At 44.0% G+C, this 20,204-nt stretch overlaps 1 protein-coding gene across 5 annotated transcripts in view; it reads left to right on the top strand.

The window, feature by feature from the left end:
• The window catches only part of PIGN (phosphatidylinositol glycan anchor biosynthesis class N), a 318,676-nt gene that overhangs the window by 266,162 nt on the left and 32,310 nt on the right, over positions 1 to 20,204 (top strand). For 3 of the 5 annotated variants that reach the window (XM_075585877.1, XM_075585880.1, XM_075585881.1), the window contains one exon: positions 18,564 to 18,803. The exons of 1 other annotated variant lie outside the window; for it this stretch is intronic. In XM_075585877.1, coding sequence (XP_075441992.1) covers positions 18,564 to 18,774 — 211 coding nt within the window. In that variant the 3' untranslated portion in view covers positions 18,775 to 18,803. Of the gene's footprint in view, positions 1 to 9,725; positions 11,816 to 18,563; positions 18,804 to 20,204 lie in introns of those variants that run through there. One more of the 5 variants, XM_075585878.1, reaches the window with a different exon arrangement.

Below are 20,204 nucleotides of genomic sequence, written 5' to 3' on the forward strand. Positions count from 1 at the left end.
AGCTTACATTTCGTGCTTACGTTTTCAAAAACGTCAACTTTACAAATGTCAGATTTGAGTAAATTAGTATTTTAAATGATGGATTAAGTGGGTAGATGCATTTACTTTATTGTACCTCCAACAAATCCTTTTACAACAGTATATGATGTTCTTTTTGATTGGAACTAAAATGATACCTCCAGGAGAAACCTCTACGCAGCGGGAAATATCCGTTTTGTTACCTGCTTAGACTGCATTTGATATAGTGACATATATTCCCTTATTTAAATTGTGCTGAAAAATTCATTCGGAAAATTAATTGACTAAAATGGTAACATAACCGGCAGTTTTTCAACTGTTTTGTGATGCAAATTGCTTCAACAGATTTTTTTTCTTCTCTTCTTCATGAATTCAAACCTATTTGATTTAAAGAAATGCAATATCATTTTGTGACAATGATGTAATGTCACCACTTGCAATTCTGCATCAGCAGTACTTCCGAAGCCAAGGTGTTTCATAACCTGATATGCACTGAGCTGCTCACTGATGCTGAAATTTATACAGCCTCTCAAAACTTTCACGGTTTGGATATAAGTTTCAGAATCCAAGTTTTCAGCAACTTATGTGGCTATTTATTTGCATTATAAGCAGAGAATTTAGTCAGGGTGGCATGCACTAGCCCTAGCTTCAGGTATGGGTCTCCAACTGCAGGAGAGCAAAACCGGCTGTAAGATCCAAGAACCAAATCCAATAGCTACATGACGCCAAAATGTAGCTTATAAAAGCGGGGCCCAATAGGGTTAATGTCGAAATAAACACAGCTGTTAGAGAGGTATGTGAGGGGTTTGGAGATAAGATGCCGATCTGTTTAGTTAGACCTGTTGCGCTGAGAAGGACAGCCTGCTGTAGCTGCAGTAAATGAATAAAGGTCTCCCTGTAATCCGGTGTGGAGTAACTCTTTTACTCACGATTGATCACCGTCCCCTCTCCTCGGAAATGGCGTAGTGCACTCTGCGGTGTCTCTCCGATTCAACAATAGTAAGCAGGAACAAAAAAGATCAGTGGTACAGCCGCCCCTGAAGTATTGCAGAACTCACCAGCAAAAAGTAAGTTAAAAACAATTTATTAAACTACATAAAAGGATACAAAAAAAAATCACAATCAAAAAACAATCCCCCTCCCACGCGTTTCACGAAACCCTGGCGCTTTCTCAAGCAGTGTATGGGTCTCCAACTGCAAAGTTATTTATTAGTGTTGTACCGGGTCCTATATTTTCATAAAACCGGGTAACGGGTACCCGGTCAAAATTAATAATTTTACCCGGATGGGTACCCAGTTACCCGGAAGGCACTTACCTGCAGGGTGAGGAAGACTGTGGCAACATCTGGAGCAGTAGCAGACATCCTGGTGGCGGTGGCAGCTGCCAAAGTCCTTGTTCAGCCGGTGGGAGCAGAAGGAACAGAGCAAACAGCTGATGCCTGTGAGAGACAGGGAACCATGTGACCAAAGCAGGAGTGTTTCCTATTGGACAGCCGGACAGGAGCCAGCTGTGAGTGAGCTGTGAGTGAGGTGAAGGGAATTGAGAAAGGGGGTTTTGTGATTGAGAGATGGAGGGGAGATTGATAGAGATGGGGGAGTGAGCAGAAGTGAAGGGAGATAAAAAGAGGGGTGGGAGTGTAAGAGAAAGAAAGGGGGATTAACTGCCACCCCCCTCCTAAAAACTGTAATCCTACAGGTTCAGTCAAATATTATAATTAGTAGGGTGTTAGTGCATATAACATGAACTAATATCTATATGGCAAGTATGGTATGTGCTTTAATGGAGAGCACAGGGACATGTGAGTTGACTTGTTTTTAATGTCACTTTTAATAATGGGCAGTACCCTATCTTTTGCATTTTTTGTTTGCTCCTCCATACCTTTAGGGTAATTACATTTCAGGGACATAATTCCCATGCCCCAGGCAGATCTAGAGTGTACTAAAGTAATATGATCTGGAATATGCATTTCCAATCTTTATAGACCTTTACTGAACAAATGGAGTGTAAAAAACATTGCTGACGAGCCTCCCACATTTACAGAATATGATTTTAGTGCCTTACCATTTATGTCTTTAACCTTTTTCGAACACCAAAAGAAGCATTGCAATTGCAGGGAAAGGCTGGCCTGTTTGTTTATGGATATACCTATTATCAGGTATAGAATTCCTATTCCCAAGCGCATGCAGGAAATTAGTTATATCTGGAGTTCTCAAAGTTAATCATTGTAAAACTTTACTGTCTTTCAATATATTTACATATATGTATGTTATGTATGTAACCAGTGTTCCCCCACCCGACGGGAGATCTCATTGCTACACAGTGTTGTGGTGCTCACCTGCAGGTATACAGAAGGCCCTGAGCTTCCGCCGATGTTAGTTGGGAAATCAACAGGCAAGGCTTTTGGTAATCCGCAGCTCTCTTTTCCTATGGTACAGCGCCTCCATTCCCACAGGGCCTATCATGGGATAGGTGCAGTCCCCTCTAGAAAACACTCTCACCCTTCCCCTGAAGAACTGCAGCCTCAGGCAGGAGTATAAAAACAGATAACTGTCTATTACAGCACACTCTTCTTTCCTTGGTCCCTGGACTCAGCCCCCAGGGCTTGAGAATACAAAGGTCTGTCCCAATCGCCCACACTCCCTAGTGGAGTATGGGGTGGATGCTTCAACTCCCCTGTGGGAGGGAAGGCCTGGAACCAGATCCCTGGTTCAGGATAGAAAACACTCCTCTCCCCTAGAGGGGAGAGGATAGAACACACCTATCTCATTGATAGAACTGGACCACCCTCTTCCCCTTAACATTCTCCATACTCTTGTTATTTGTAACAAAGCTCTATCCTGGATCTCCTCTTACCTCTCCCATCGTACTTTCAGTGTCTCTTTTGCCAACACCTCCTCCTCTATCGATCTCTCTTTGGGTGTACCCCAGGACTCTGTCCTGGCACCTCTTCTCTTTTCTCTCTACAAACTTTCTCTTGGTGACCTAATCACATCTCTTGGGTTTAAATATCACCTCTATGCTGACGACACACAAATTTACCTTTCAACCCCTGACCTAACACCTGCTGTACAGACCAAAGTTTCTGAATGTCTCTCTGGAATATCATCCTGGATGGCCACCCGCCGACTGAAACTTAACATGGCAAAAACAGACTCCTTATACTTCCTGTCAAACCTGGCCCTACTACCACCTTCCACATTAGTGTTGGAAGCACCATCATTCACCCAGTAGCCCAAGCACGCTGCCTAGAGGTCACACTCGACTCCTCTCTCACATTCGTCCCTCACATTCAAAACGTATCTAAACCTGTCGCTTTTTCCTCCACAATATAACAAAGATACGCCCTTTCCTCTGTTACTCGACTGCTAAAACTTTGACTCAGGCCCTTATTCTCTCACGTCTCGATCCCTCTACTCTTTCCTAAATCTGTCTCAGCGTCTCCCCTGCTGAAATCACTCTCCTGGCTTCCTATCAAATCTCGCATCTCACACTCAATTCTCCTCCTCACTTTTAAAGCTTTACACTCTTCTGTTCCTACTTACATCTCAGCCCTAATTTCTCGCTATGCATCATCCCGACTCTTGCGTTCTGCTCAAGGATGTCTTCTCTCAACCCCTTTGTATCTAAAGCCCTCTCCCGCCTTAAAACTTTCTCACCTACTGCCTCGCACCTCTGGAATGCCCTTCCCCTCAATACCCGACTAGCACCCTCTCTATCCACCTTTAAGACCCACCTTAAACACACTTGGTTAAAGAATCATATGAGTAGCACCGTGGCTAATACTATACACAATACATAAAGCTTGGCCCCCTGAAGATGCACTTATCTGAATGCCATCCTACTGTCTTTGTACGTTCTTCCCACTAATTCGATTGTAAGCTCCTCGGAGCAGGGACTCCTCTTCCGAATTTTACTTTTATGAAGCACTTATTCCCATGATCTGTTATTTGTATTATTTGTTATTTATATGATTGTAATGTGTATTACTACTGTGAAGCGCTATGTACACTAATGGTGCTATATAAATAAAGACATACATACAAACATACAATAGTTTTTCAGGTCTCTAATGGCAGACTGTTCAGACATACTCAAATTGTGCTTGTTATCAGTCCTAACTTCAAATGTGACCCCATACAAGTAGTCATGCAGCTTGTCCACAAGAGCCCATTTGAGACTAGAAACTCCAGCTTATGAACAGGATAGTTCTGTTCGCTGGGCGTTAAACTCCGACTGACATAGGCCATGGGTCTAAGTCCGGTATCATACTTCTGGTGCAACACAGCACCTAAACCGTTAAAACTGGCATCAACGTGTAGAATATACGACCGATCAGAATCTGCATAAGCCAGCACAGGAGCCTGTGTTAAGTTCTTCTTCAACCCCAGAAATGCCTGTTCACATGCAGGAGTCCACTTATCCCCGAAGGGTGCTTGAGCTGAAGCGGCTTTCCGACCCGTGTCCTCGGGGTAGATTTTGAGAAGGTTGTTAAGAATCTTTGCTTTGTGGTAGTAGCCTTCCAGAAACTTCGGTAATAACCTCAAAACCCCAGGAAGGAATGTAACTCCATGACATTAGTGGATCGCGGCCAGTTCACCACTGCTTCTATCTTCCCGAGTCAGTAGATATTCCTTCTGCAGAGACAATGTGACCCACGTAGGTCACCGAGGTGTGGCAAAACCGACACTTATCCATTGACAGCTTGAGTCCTTCGGCACTGAGTCGATCCAGCACTTTTATCAGCTGCTCTTCATGCTCCTCCAACATCTTCCCGAACACTATAATATCGTCCAGATACACAAAGCATTCCCTGGGGTTCATATCCCCTATCGTCTTTTCCATTAGTCGCTGAAAAGTGGCTGGCGCACCACATATCCCTTGGGCATACACGTGAATTGATAAAACCCTAAAGGGCAAACGAAAGCTGTCTTCTCTTGATCTTCCGAGTTCATTGGCACTTGGTAGTACACGGACCTCAGATCCAACACACTAAACCACTTGTTCCCCCGACAGAGGCCTTCAATCCGTACAGTACGGTTATTCAAGGTTCTATAGTCCACACATAGCGGTTGTGACCCGTTCTTCTTTCGCACCACCACGATAGGCGATGCGTATGGGCTACGAGATCCCATAACAATGCCGGCCGCCTCCATTTCTTGTAGTAGCTTCCTCACATCTTCCACATCCCTTGGAGCAATGCGACGGGACCTTTCTCGAAAGGGAGTCGTATCATGGAGCCGTATAGTATGCTGGGCACTGTGGCTACATCCCACATCCATATCACTGGTGGAGAATACCCCTCGTCTTTCTTCCAACTTGGTCTGCAACCTTTCTTTCCACTCTTTCGTCAAGGGGGAATCCCCGAAGTCAAACGCCAGTTGAGGGGCGGCTGTGGATACGGCAGCTGCCTGCGATTGGGCTTCCATTTTCTCCACCGGAGTGTCAGGATATATTCTTCCCAACTGCTGCCCGTAGTCGATAGGCATGGGATAGGGAGAAATGTTCTGTACATACACCAGTACTCTATTCGGTAGTTTAGACGGCTATTCCCTCACCTGGGCTAACAGTTTGTATCCACGCTGTTGGTCGTCTTCAGCAGTACTTTCCAGCGAGAATAGCCAATCTACTTTGCTTCTTTCCGGATAGCAACAAGTAGCAGTCATCATCTTCCCTCGCCCTGGTGGAATCTCAGTCAATCCGTACTCAATATTGTAGAGGACTCCATGCTCTTCTTGGGCAGCTATCCTACAACATTCTTCTCGCAACACAGGGTATTCTGCCAGCGCCGCTAATGGTAGCTCGCCAGCTTCCTGTAAGTACATACGAATCACTACCTGTACTATGTCGGTATTGGTTCCCATGATTATAGGAGCCTTGTGGTTCAGGGCATAGCAACGCTTCCACTTCCATGGGATGATGCTTGCCGGTATTAAGCTGTGGAATATCCAGATAAACCCGTAGCACTCCATCAATAGGGTAGTCTTCATGGCTCAACCCTCGCAATTTCATAGCCTTTGCGGACAACAGGGGTTGATCGTAGAATGATCAGTATACAATGGTTACCTGAGAACCAGTGTCCAGTAATGCTGACGCGTAAATGCCTTCAATGACGACCCTCACAATGGCCGCGGGTCCAATGCGGCCACCCATCTGGGGCGGTACTGCCGCCCCATTGGACGGGGGGGTCGCAGCCTCTTCTGACACAGGAACGGGTTCAGATGTCAAGGTGGTGCACAGCATGGATTTTTGCGGTTCCCGTGATCACCTTCTTTTTGAGCGTGCAGAAAGGGGCCATGTGGCCCATCTTGCCGCAGCGGAAACACTGGACGTTACTCCTAGCAGACTGGTTCCTATGGGCAGGAGACATTCTTCCTGATGTAGAGTCTTCAGCATTGGTCTCACACCCATCCGGATCATCCTCCTTCTCTTGACCCGCTTCTTTGGCTGGCTTCGGTCTAGCCTCTCCTTAGTTTCCTTTGAGGTGGCCCCCACTGTCTTTTCTGGGCTCGGATCCCGACCTAACAGCACAGTTTCATGAGCCTGCACTCGATCCATAAGTTTGTCAAAGGACAAGGCTTGTCCCGGCACGGGGCCAACACTGACTCTTACAGCTACAGGGTGTAATGACAAGAGTCTCCTCAGAAACTGCATGGTTCGAAGTCCGTCAGAATCTGACTTGTGCACTACTTTCCTCTTCACTAGATTCCAGAGATCCAAGTGAAGTCGCCGAAGAAAGTCAGACACCATTTCTCCCTCCTTCTGGACAAGTGCGTGGAACTTGGCCATCAAAGCGAACGTATCCACCGGTGCTCCGTAGGCTTTGGTAAGTGCATGTATTATGCCATGAGCATCAGCATCCGGATGGTCATCCCTGTACCGATGCACTATATGGGAAGCAGGCGGCCGCAAGCACTCAATTATTCGCTGTCGCCTCACTGCATCAGTGTAGGTCCATTCTGGCAGTACTTGTTCAGCATGATCCTTCCACTCTTCAAACTCGGCCTCTCCAAATGGCGTCGGTTTGGCTCCTGAGAAAGCTTTGAGTTTCCTATGTTGCTGTGACTGTGAGGATTGGTTTAGGGCCTCCACCAGCAAAGGCACTGTCACTTCAGGAGACATAACACTACCAGAACGTGGACTATCTGCTCTATGTCTGGACAGGCCACTACTGCTCTGGGAGGGCCGGATAGCGGAAGGTGTAAAGGACTCTCCTAGTGCAGTGGCTGCTGGCCACGTAGTGGCTAAGCTTCTCTCCGGTGTACGAAATGGGGTATAGGTTAACTCAGAAGGCGGGCCGGGGCGGCCCGATTGGGGCGCGGACATAGCCAATGGGGCGGCTACGTCCACGTAGACCAGCGAACAACTGACTCAAGGGACCTCAGGTAAGGTTATAACTGGGGGTATAGTTTCTGGGCATATTTCGTGCTCAGTGGCCAAGAGGACCTTATGCCAGGTTAGATCAGCATCATAAATATGGTCCATAAATCGGGCCGTTGCTAAGGCAGGGAAGTTTCTTACTTGGTCCCATACTGTGCTCAAGAACGTAGAGGCAGGCACATGTCCCACCGCAATAGCACATTGAGGGGGCACCTTGCATTTTAGGGCCCACTTGCGTACTTCTGTCTTGGATGGCACAAACATGGCAGAATTTGATAACACAATTTAAATACTGGTTAGGGCACCCCAGGTCTGAGATCTCAGCAGCGCCTCCAAATGTACCCCTCTTTCCTGCTGATATAGAAAGGCTACTAATGCTGTATATACCTGCTGGCTCAGCGAGATCTGGGCCTCTGCTATCTGGGAGCCTGGGGTAACAATATGTACTTGGCAGCGCCTCCACTTGCCCAGGATCCCCAATAAGCAAGATTCTCCTGAACAAGAATAACAATAGTAATCTACAACGTTGTAACCTTTTACTATTACGTGCAAGCAGAACATGAACATACACATATCACACATATCACACATATCACACATATCACACATATACAGTAACCACAGTGCATACATATATGGCAGATCAATAATCAGACATCCGTGGCCTTGCCACACGCCACCCTGTGTAGTATGTTTAATGTAAAATTAAAGAGCAAACAACACACTGCCAAAAGGATACTGACACAATTTATATCATAAAAAGCATGTCACCTCTACCAGATGTAAGTGATAGGGCACCTCTGCATCCAAAGCTCTCATGATGCAGCTCACTTTGCTTTAGCATCCTGTAATGGAATATATGTGCCCAGGAGCCTTGTATTTCAGTAAGCTGCAGACAGATGGCTCTGCTGTGTCCTGCGTTGCCACACTGATCCCGGCTCCCACCCTCAGGTCGGCGTCTCGGTCGGTCGGAGGCTGGGCGCGACTCTAGAGCTGCGGCCTCAGTGCCGTCAGCCGAGAGCGCTTGGTGAACGGACAAGTGGGACAACTAAGCACTGGTTCTGATAACCTAAGCCTTCTAAATAGGATTATCTTTAGACGTCATTTAAAACAACTGAAAATGTATGTTTTACTTCCTTGCAAATAACAAACATTGTAAGACCCTTTTAATTAAAAATAAAATAAAAAGAAGTCTTACAAAAGACATGAAATACTTTGTCATGGAGCACTGAGAGGGACAGGCAGATGGAGGCATTAATATGAAGAAATAGCATGTGGCAAGTACTTGATTGGTTAAAATGGATTCAGGCTGTGTCTATGACAGATCCTACAGTATGAAGAGCAATGTAGTATTATTCTCTATGGAAAAATACACAAGAAAACGAACAATGTGGTATGTTTTCATTTAAATTCAACACTTGCCATAATTTATTTCCTATAAAGCGAAAAAGGTGAACATAAAGCTGCCACTTTTTACATTTGTAATCTTGATTCTGACATTGTGAACTACATGCCCCCACTATGCGTCTTGTCCCAGTGTTTCTGTGCCGGTTTGAAACCCTAGAAATAAATGCTGCAAACCTTCACTTAATCCATGACTCATTTGATTCGTACATTTGAAAGACGTCTGTCAGGGTGCATGGTGTGCGTGGATATTGCTCATTTAAACTAGTGAAAGCATACTTTTTTTTGTTCCTTTGAGTGTGGCAAAAATAGATAACATGTTTTAAGCCCTCTGCGCTGTGGAAAGGCCACGAATTCAAATATACTTTGTTTGGCACTACACTCAGATTGCATCATATTAGCTATTTCCTTATTTTAAAGGAACACTTAATCCTTTACAGTAAAAAAAAGGTAATCTTAAAGCAGCAGTCCAAGATGCCATTTCCCCCCCTTTAATATGTGCTTCAATACAATCCACACAATGATAAGTAATTAGCTAAATTGCTGATCGATCGGCGAAGATTCGCCTCGGGGGTTTACTAAATGATTACAGAGGAGTATTGACTCAGTATCTGTGACTTTGTAAATGATTGCTATAGAAACCAAAAAAAAGCTGGTTACATTATAATTCATAAAAAATGGCATTCAGAGTTGTTTTTAAAAACATGCTACAAGTATTTTCTCATAGAACAGAACGGATTTATTAAAAGATAAAAAACACGTGTAGGATATTGCTTGGTCTGCAGCTTTACGCCTTTCAGAAAATGTCATTGGATACAGTATGTGTAATAATACTCTTGCAGAATGTACCACTTTACACACGATAAAATGTCTTCTTTTTTCTGCAACTTTAATTGTTACTAAACAGTGCCTTTCTTGTTTGCAGCATCAGCCACTATGTAATTGTGATGTGTATGACTATATTCTTGATGCTCCTGAGTGGACTAGCTCGGTTTCTTACTACAAAGAAAATTGAAGTCTGGAGAAAAATGAAGCACCATGCCACATGACACAGCTTCATGACCTTCTGCTACATTTGTGACTGAATGTAAAAAATATATATATATATATATATATATATATATATATATATATATATATTGCTTGTTTGTTTTTATAAAAAGGAGAAATTCAAAGTATATGAATATAATTGCATGCTAAATGCAGCTGTACTGTATCTTTGTGCCACGTACAGTATGTAATATCAGTAAGAATTCAGCATTCAGGGAATGATACAGACCTCAGCTTGTATTGGAAACAGATGAAAATATTGCTGGTACTTGCTGGTACTATCAGCCTACCATACAGCACAAGCTGGACTGTGTCCATATAATCTTATGACATGAAACAATGTTTTGGAGATGTTTAAAATGTTCAAATAACACGCCTTTTAGGGCATGCAGCCATTGTTGCATTCCCCAAGAGTATCACTGACATCTAGTTAACCATCCCATGTAGATGCCAAAAAAAGTCAATATTATTGGCTTCAATCACCGCAAAAAATGTGAAGTCAATAGAAAGGATTGCTGTTTTAAAACTCAACTCAGTATGTATATAGTTGAGTTTTAAAACATATATATATATATATATATATATATGTATATATATATATATATATATATATACCGTATTTTCTCGATTGTAAGGCGCCTTCGATTGTAAGACGCACCATCGATTTGGCCCTTACAATCGAGGAAAATTACTTTTTCACTTACCATGTTTCAGGAGAGGTCCCATGTCAGCGGAGGATGAAGCGGCCGGTGACGGCAGGAGAGGTCCCACGTCTGCAGATGGTTGAAGATGGACAGCGGGTGGGTGTGTGGCAGCAGGACAGGTCCAAAATCTGCAGGTGAATGAAGATAAGAAGACAGCGGGCGTGCGGTGGGGTTCGACGGTAGGAGATCATAATTGCAGGAGAGCTGAACAGGAGCAGAGCGGCATACGGGAACGGCTTGGGAGGTGCACACTGCACCGGTCAACTGCCGGTGTTACAGTGTGCACCTCCCAAGCCGTTCCCCTATGCCACTCTGCTCCTGCTATTATGATATATTAGACTCCTCCACCACTGCACGCCCGCTGTCTTCTTATCTTCATTCACCTGCAGACTTGGGACCTGTCCTGCCGCCGCCACCGCACTCCCGCCCGCTGCCATCTTCAACCATCTGCAGATGTGGGACCTCTCCTGCCGCCGCCGCCGCACACTTCGTCCTCCACTGACATGGGACCTCTCCTGAAACACGTTAAGTGAAAAGAGGGGGTTAGTATTGTAGACACTTTTTTTAATACATCGATTCTAAGACGCACCCCAAATTCAGACATGTGAAAATCGAAAAAAAGGTGAGTCTTAGAATTGAGGAAATAGGGTATATATATATATATATATATATATATATATATATATATATATATATATATATAGTAATAGTGAGGAACCATGCTCAAGTTGTACCATTCAACACTAGAACATAGTCAATCTTATTCACGGAGTATGTTGTTAATAAAAGTATTTGTTAACATGACCTAAATAATATATCTTACAATGATTTGATGAGATTACATCAAATTCATGTTTGGAATTTAAGGACTATTTTTTTGTGTGTAAAAGATCGCAAAATACGATCTCTAGTATGCTGATAGTACATGTTTATTATATAAATGCCAAGAGTAGTCACTTAACCCTTGGAATCAAATCAGCAGTTATTCTGTTTTTTGTTTATTTGATTTTATTATTATTATTATTACAAATCATTTCCTAAATGCCTCTATCTTGAACCTAGGAAAGGCTGGCTTTTGTCCCATATCAATTGGACAAATGCGCATTCTTTCAGACTGAATGCATTGTGCTTAGTGTTCACTTATTTTGCAACTTGAATGAAATCTTCAGTGGATGTTTTTAGAATTGGGAAATAATGTGCTGTTCACAAGAATTTTATATCTGTACTATCCTGCATTAAAAAAAAACGATCTTAAAGTTTCCATTTCCTTCAGTAAAGTGGTGTATATGTTTTTCAGTTATAAATGAATCACTGAACATCACAAGGAAATACATGATTTGCATGTTATCCATGTGTTTGGGCACAGTATATCAACAACAGATTTATAGTCATCTGGATGTAATGTTTGGCATACGCCGAGAACAAAGTCAACAAACTAAATTCAGCTGAACTATAGAACAATGTGCGATGTGCATTATGGATGTGAAGTTAGAACTTTGACGAATGGGCGTGATCTAGGAAACTGTGCTCAGAAGCAGAAATAGCACTTTTTTTGGCCAGCAGCCTCAGCCTTGCAGAGAAGGAGTGACTACTTCAACAAATAACCTGGAATCTACACATAGCTGCCAGTTACTGAGCAGCTTGTTGACACTTGAATATTTCCTTTTCACAAGGCCACAGCATGTGACCCAGGCTCAAGCAGATGCATATACAAAGGTGAGTTACTGATGTATCTGTAGGTGTCCCAGTGAGGATATCATTTAATTCTGAATAGGGGGAACTACAGTATACAATGTTTCGTACAAAATGAAGCAAAGAGAACACTTTCACATGGAAACGAGTACTGGTAAATAAACAATATCCCTAGCTAATCAATACAGATTAGTGGAAGTGCTCTACAATAAAGATGGTTTCATAGGAGATACACATTGATCTAGAGCTGGGGTGCACAAACTTTTGCTCCTGCACCCCCTGCCTCTTGTCCTCGGGGCTCGCACCCCCCTTTTCTTTCAGTGCGGCGTCAAATGACACGTGGGGTCATGTGACATCGCGTCACGTGACCCACGGTGTAATTTGATTTTGCGTTGCTATGGCAACGCGTGTGTGACGTCACGCCACATGACCCCGCTGCGGAGATGCTTCCAGACGCCGGCTGAAGCAAGGTAAGTTGATGTTCCAGAGGCCTCACGCGATCCCCGACATTTAATTTTAATGCCTTGGGGAAGAGCACGGAGCCTCTGCAACCGCCCGCGCCCCCCATGAAAATCTAGAGGAAAGACATTATGTTGTGCAAGAGCATTATTAATGATGTATTCCTGCTGCAAAGGAGTATAATTTTAGGGAATTTAACCCCCTAGACTGATTAGGATAAGAAAAATGTAGAAGAGGAGAATGACAAATCTTGTGCAACAATGTTGCTAAATTCAGCTGCAACCAACCAACACGTATACTGACTTGGCACTGTGAGTGATGTGGGACTGCACATGTTCTACATGAGAATCCTAGATGTGATGATCTTAATCTCCTACATGACTTACCCATGCCCTGAGCTGGACCCCTCCTCCATTCCTAATAACCACACCAGACAACTTCTTCGGAGGAAAATTGGTCACAGTTTATTCATAACAAACAACCACTAATACCAACATGATAAATATAACAATTTATGCTAACTAGAGACCCAGCCATATTGCTCTGCTAACATTCCACCAAGAGCTCGTGGAATACCCTCAGCTTGTGCTCATTCTGCCATTCGGCACCTTAGGCCTCTGAGACCTCCCACTGACTCACTACTGAAAATGGAACATCTGAAAATGGGACACTGCAGTCCATCTTCATGTATCAAAAAGAAAGGGGCACCACCCTGGTGCCTGCACTGCCAGTACTCCCCCACTTGCCTTACTAGACAGATCACACTGCCTTCTATTCCCTCCAGGTGAACCCATTTTCGTATAGCCGTCAGGTCCGTCTTTGACCTCCTGATCCTAAATCGCACAGACCTGGCTTCCCATACTACATCCTCTTTCTCCAACCCTCCACCCCTCCACCACCCATCTTTGACTCTCTATGAGCATGGCCCATTAAACAGCCTTGCCTCGTAACCAGGAAAACATGCCTCGTGTATTGCCCATACCATTTTTTTCCAGCATTGCTTCTGCAATCAGAGCCCAGTCATCCTTGGATCTAGCCACCCTCTTCCGACTTGCTACTACCCTGTATATCACAAAATCCTTCATATAATCCCTTTCAATTTTAAGGAAAAGACTCCCACCAAAAATGTCACTACCATTATGGCTGTGCCCCAAATCCCGTTTTCCTAACACAAATGATAGCAACCTATCCCGGATCGCCTCTATCTTTGCAACCTCCATTCCACGTTTTTCCAAATCTTCTCTTAACCAGGCACGACATTCCTCTGAAGCCCTGGTGTATGCTGACCATGTACCCGGGGCTACTGAAGCCCACACCAGCTCCATCACTCCCATACTGCTTCCTGCTACAACCTTCGCAGGCAGGGGTCCCCTACCGTGGCCTCTCCGGGAACAAACTCCCAGAACGCTGAAAACTGAAATTGAGAAAGGGCATCTGCTATTCTGTTCTTCAACCCCGGGACATGCTTTGAACCATGTTATAATCCAGGCATCTCAGGACCAGCAACCGGACCACTTCCGGGGTTGAAGCCGATAGTCCATTCATGGCCGCAACCACCCCCATGTTTTCTGTCCTGAAGATAACTTAGCTGTTGGCAAGCTCTGTGTCTCATAGCTCTCCCACCATCAACAACAGAATGAGCTCCAAAAATGATAAGTTCACCATAAACGTCTTATGCCTCCATTCCTTTGACATCCCTAAAGCTAGTATCTGTCACCCCTCCCTCCTTTTTCTCGTCTTTGTTCAAGCAGTTCAACCCACGGGACGCCCCATTGGTGCCAGCACTGCAGCCACCCCAGCTACCCCTTTCATCCCCATGGCCGCTGACCCCCGCCCACTATCACTAATCCCCCACTCCACTGACCCTAATACTACCCACTGGTAGGGGTACCACCCCTGCATGTGTAATCCTTGGCTGTGGCCACCCACTACACTGCTTCCTGCCCCCACACTGCCACCACCGATTGACCCCCGTGTACACAATGCACCCTGCCCTAGCTCCCCCCTCTGCTCACTGCAGAAAGAACTCCCCCAAGGCCTAAAACATCTCACCCCCGGCTTCATAACCCACTGCCCTCACACCTACTCCTCAGTCATCCTATTAATCCCTCCATCCCCCTAAGCTTTATAAAGACCGTACCCCCGTACAAACTCTGTATTCATCCTGCTCTCCTTACCGCCCCAATGCCCATCCATGACCAGTCAGAGAGGTGACCACCCTCTCCCTCACACTTCTTATCATGTCCTCCCCCCACTATCCCCTGCCTCCCCTCATCTGATCCCTTGATCCATCCCTATCTGGTACTAAAATGGTAAACCCTGCTTCAGCTAAATGTTAAGTAAATGTATGGGGTAAGGTGCTGATGAGTGACATAATAAGTAAACAACATAGAAAAAAGAACCCAATTAAAGCACTCAATGACCCCTATGAAGTATAATGATAATATTAAAAATAATCTTTAATGCTAAACTAATTAAAATAATGGGTGTTAAAATACATCAAATGACACACATATATATTAACCCTACGATGAGTATATATGACACTCCGGGTTAATGTAATAGAGGGACAGTTTGAGGTGAATTAGATCAAACATGTCCAGAGAACTGATATACAGTATTCCCTAATTGTGGTAGTTAGGTATGAGCAAAGGTGGGGAGGGGCTGCAAATCACCTGTCTAGGTAAAAAAACAGGTCTCAAGGTGATAGTAGTGGAAATGTGAGACTGGGCAAATGGTTCTTTTTTCTATGTTGTTTACTCCATCCCCATCTGTCCTTCATGCGCTTGCCCTCTATGACACACCCTACCAACTCCTTGTCCCCACTCCCTACCGTTTGCTCTCCCCTGAGTTGAATTATCCATCGCTCCGAGGCCAGATTAGTCTTCTGCATCGTCCTGGCATCCCTCGCCGTGCCTTACACCCTCTTTTTCTGCCCTGATGTTCTCAGCCTTGGCAGAGGCTGGCAGTGCCGTGGCCCCAGCCATTCTCTGCTGTGGGTCCTGCTCCCTGCTGCCTTGGGAAGCCACATCATCCAACTCGCCCCTCTGGACATCACGCCGCTGCTCCCTCTCCCTGTTCCGCCCTAGGCCCAGCAACCTCCAGGTCTCTATGGCCCTTGCCACCCCTGGGGCCTGCACCACTTCCAGAGCCCTCCCCACCGCCATCCGACTTCGCCTCCATGTCACCAGGCAACTCCCCCCCGACCGACATCCCCGCCTCACCACCAAAGACTAGCCAGCAACCACTCGGGACCGCACCTTCTCACCTCCTCCTGCAGCTCCCGCATCCATGCATCTCTGCTGCTGTCCTCGACCACCAATGCTGGGCCATCCGATCTTGTCCTTCTTTCTCCGAGCTGCGCAGCCTTCACCACAGTATACCAGGATCCAGGATACTCCAGACAACTTCGCTCCAGTAGATATCCTTGAAGAAAATTGGAGGTACCCTCCCCTTAAGTACCCCGGCTTACACCGCACAGCGCCTAAAGTAACTGAATTTAGAAAGGACACAAGCCATTTGCAAGACATTTTACCATTTGCGTTAATGCTACATTAGGTTACTTATATTTGTAAATTGAATATTGGATACCATAGCACAAATTATAACATTATGTATGGTTGTTAACATGAAATCTAAAGCAGATTAATCGTTTTAGCTTCATCAGCCTTGGCTATGACACCATCTTTGTTATGGATTCCCTTTTTATACTTGTTGCTCATGCAGGAATACTATTCTGGTTTATTCATTACTTTAGCTAATTGGTACTCATTCTTATTTGTGTTAATGTGTGTGAACGCATCAATAAAATATTCATGCATCTTTTCCTGAAGAATGCAGTAATGGAAAGTTTGTCATAAGATGCACAGATAAATATAATTGAACTTTTTAATACATGCACTAATTCTCGAATGTCACTCAAGCTTATTGCCAGAAACACAGGCACTATGTTATCATAAAGTCTATAAAATAAAGTGTACTGGGAACAAAAGACATTTTAATTGCACTGTATGTGGGTAACATTTAACTAAACAGCTACTATTTATTCCAACTAGGAAATTCTAACAGCCAGAAGGAATTATATTCATGGGGAATATTCTCTTTTGCTTATGATTCTACAAAGAAGGGTCAAGGAGTCAGAACCACAAACCTGGAACTGTAGTTCAAAGCACTTTTATCATGAAGGACTCCATTTATCATCATGACCCTGACTCTAGTGACACTTGGGAATCCAACATAGCCACTTGTTCAACCTATCAATAAAGTATGGAAAATAACCTCCAAAAAAGAATCCAATAGGGATTCCAAAAGCCCTATGTGGGTGCACTCAAAAATCCCTATATAATAATGGAAATAAGAAATATGTATCGACAGAGAGCTGACTAAATCCCCAAAGGGAGGAAAGCAGCGAACCAAAAACATTTCAACATTTGTTAGGACCCCTGTGATACATATTTCGTTTGCCTCAGTCCACCCCATTATTATATAGGACTTTTTGCTTGCACCCAAATAGGGACTTTTGAGATCGTCCTCGGATTCCTTTTTTGGTACGTTCCTGACTGAACTAAAGCATAGTTCTCCTTGGCACCAGATTCTGTGTAGAGAAAATATAGTCCTTGCTGAGTGTCCAGTTCTTCCTTTGAGTCCAAAAGGGCTGTACAGTATGTTCACTCTGATAGAATCTCCAGATATAAAAAACCATGACAGGCAGTAACTCTCCATCCTCCTCAGTGTCTCTTGTGCAGCAACGTGTGTGTGTTATGAAGTAACGCTGCCTAGTAAATTTGGGCCATTATCTTTCACAATTCCCTAAGTCCGGCAATGGAAAAAATGGTTTCTGACCATTCAGTAGGTTTGATGTGAACATTGGGTTGATTCCCAATTAACTAATAAACAAAAACAGCACTTTCCTATGCAGTCATTACCCTACTAATTGCTTTGGCGTGTATTAAATAGTTGCATTTTATTGTCTATAAATTGTGTTGTTGTAATTTCAAAGAGGATTTTGAAAATGTGTCCCATACATCACTTATATGGATTTTTTTTGTGTCTTGTGATATTAATTATGCCACTTTAATCAACAGTACATGTATATTCCTGTTACTTCATTACAATATGCATTTCCCTACCAGGTGTGGATGATACAACACAGTAGTCTATACTATGTTTCTGTATTTTAGGGACTTCAGAGAAAATATTTGAGGCACAGAGTTTAAGTGAACGAATAGTAACGATACTGCAGTGTAGCATTTCTTACTGCAGTGGGCATATGATGACATCCTATTTTGTCACATTTAAAAAGGGTTTAATATCTTAAAGAATATGGCATCAAGCAAAGAATAAATGTATAAAGAATAACACATTCTTTAATCCTTTGTGATCATGTACCAACCCATGGGTTTCATATTTATATATTTATAAATAATACACAATAAATAAAAATACCATTTGTGGTGCATTTGCATGTCTAATACAGGTCTATAACTCTGTCTTTCCCTATTATCGTTTAGCAGCAGTGCTGTCATTGCAGCCAGGAATTATGGGTAATGATATGCAAAAAGCACAGTGTGTCACTCTCTACTTCTTACCCATTTTAACATGGGCACCTACGAGTTTATGCTGGCCGCATTACACAACTTTTCAGCACAGCCTGGGTTAAAGAAGTGCATAGCCAGTAAACCTACTCACAGTGTGACGGTGAGGGGGTAACCAGGCTCACAATAAAGTTTAAGCCCACTTGGTTACCCCTGATCCATGTGTTGTGGTTTGGGAGTGTCAGCTCTTGAGCCCAGTGTTTGTCAATGCATTGTGTAAAATTATGCTACAATAAAGAATTTTCTGTGTTTTTACCTTTCCAGGTGTGCCAGCAAGCAGAGATTGCTGGGCTATGAGTTTCAGGGTGGGTTTTGCAGAGAAAGTCTTCACAGATTGTGCCTAGGTAGTCGGGGTCCAGAGTTGCTGGATACCCCAAAAATGTACCTGGGAATCAGGTCGGAATCCCAGATACATATAGACACAACGCTCCGGTCAAAATCCTGCCTTGAAAATGCTTGCGCGACTCACCGCTAGGATTCCCTGCTTCATCACAGACCAGAAAGGTAAATGGGGCATAGGGATGTGTGGTATCCCTGGAACGGTAAAGGGGTCCCTACTATAATAGGGGATGCCCAGTTAATGCCCAGATCACTCAGAACCTGGTATAGGGGTTCTGGAGGTACTCTAACCCTACATAAGGTTGTGAGATATTTTAAAAGCCAAGTCAGGTTTTCAGTTTTTGGGGAATATGGCTAGTGGGAATAAAAGTACAGATTCTCATTCTATCCCTCATAAACAAAAGACTTAGAAAGTATAACAGTGTAAAGCATATTTTATTAGACAGTTATGTTTAAGTGTATAAATGCTTGTGCACAGTATATGAGCTGGGGACTTCCAGGTCCACGGTTCCGAGAGACCATGTGGCTACCAAATCAAGTCAGCTCAGGTCCCGGACATGAAAGCCTCAGAGGTTGCCAGGTGTGAAAGCCATTTGGGCAGCGGAGTTCCTGGGATGAATGGAAGTCATCGGACCACCATTTGCCCAGACTTTGAGGAGCCTAACTCAGTGGGTGGCTTCTGCCTGAGAAGTGGCAGAGGTGCCAGGTATGCGCATGCCCTTGTCAGATTCTGTATCCACGCTTGCCCGTCTTAGATAAACTGGCAGTGCTCTGATAGGCTGGCAGGATTCTTCCCACACTAGGATTGACTGTAGGATTTCATGAATGAACTCTGAAATACTATAATAATGTCTCAGGCAATCTGAAGGAGAGATTCTAAGCGCCACAACAGCAGCAGTACATTTGAAAAGACCAAAAGATGCTCTTGGAGAAATAGAAATAGACGCAAGCCAACTTCAGAAATTTCAAGGTGAGAAATTTTGGAAGTCCCAATTTTCAGGGCCAACTTCTGAGAATAGAACGTAGCGGTCACGGCTGGGATTGCAAGCCGAAAACAGTTCCAGGATGTTTGGGATTATCTCCCGGATAATGTATTTCAGGATCTCCGGAAGAAAGAGAGCGGTGGAACTTCATGCCGATTTGAGTGCCAGGACATTTCGGGCCAAGTCCCGGTCAACCTAAAGACTTTGTTTTATGTTTTATTTTACCTAGGAAAGCCTAGTTTTGTAGCCCAGACCCCCAGTAAGAGTGTTTTCTCCTGTATTTTGAAAAACAACTGTGTACGTCTGTTTCTATGGAAATAAATGACAATTTGTTTTACTAACTTGTTTTGCTCAGTGAATGATCCTGGTAAAAAGGTGTAAGTACCTGGTCTCCCGTGACACACAGACAGTTGTTTCAACCTTTTGGGTCTCATCAGTTAGAGGCTGGTTATATTGACTTTGCAACGTGAAGATGGTACGAGGGTATCACCAGACATTAAATATAAGAAACACAACTCTAATTTGCCTGGAGCTCTATTCAGAGGAAATAGCGTTTATCCACAAGAAAACAATGAAACAATAG

Source organism: Ascaphus truei, chromosome 2 (assembly GCF_040206685.1).
Source record: "Ascaphus truei isolate aAscTru1 chromosome 2, aAscTru1.hap1, whole genome shotgun sequence".
Lineage (NCBI taxonomy): Eukaryota > Metazoa > Chordata > Amphibia > Anura > Ascaphidae > Ascaphus > Ascaphus truei.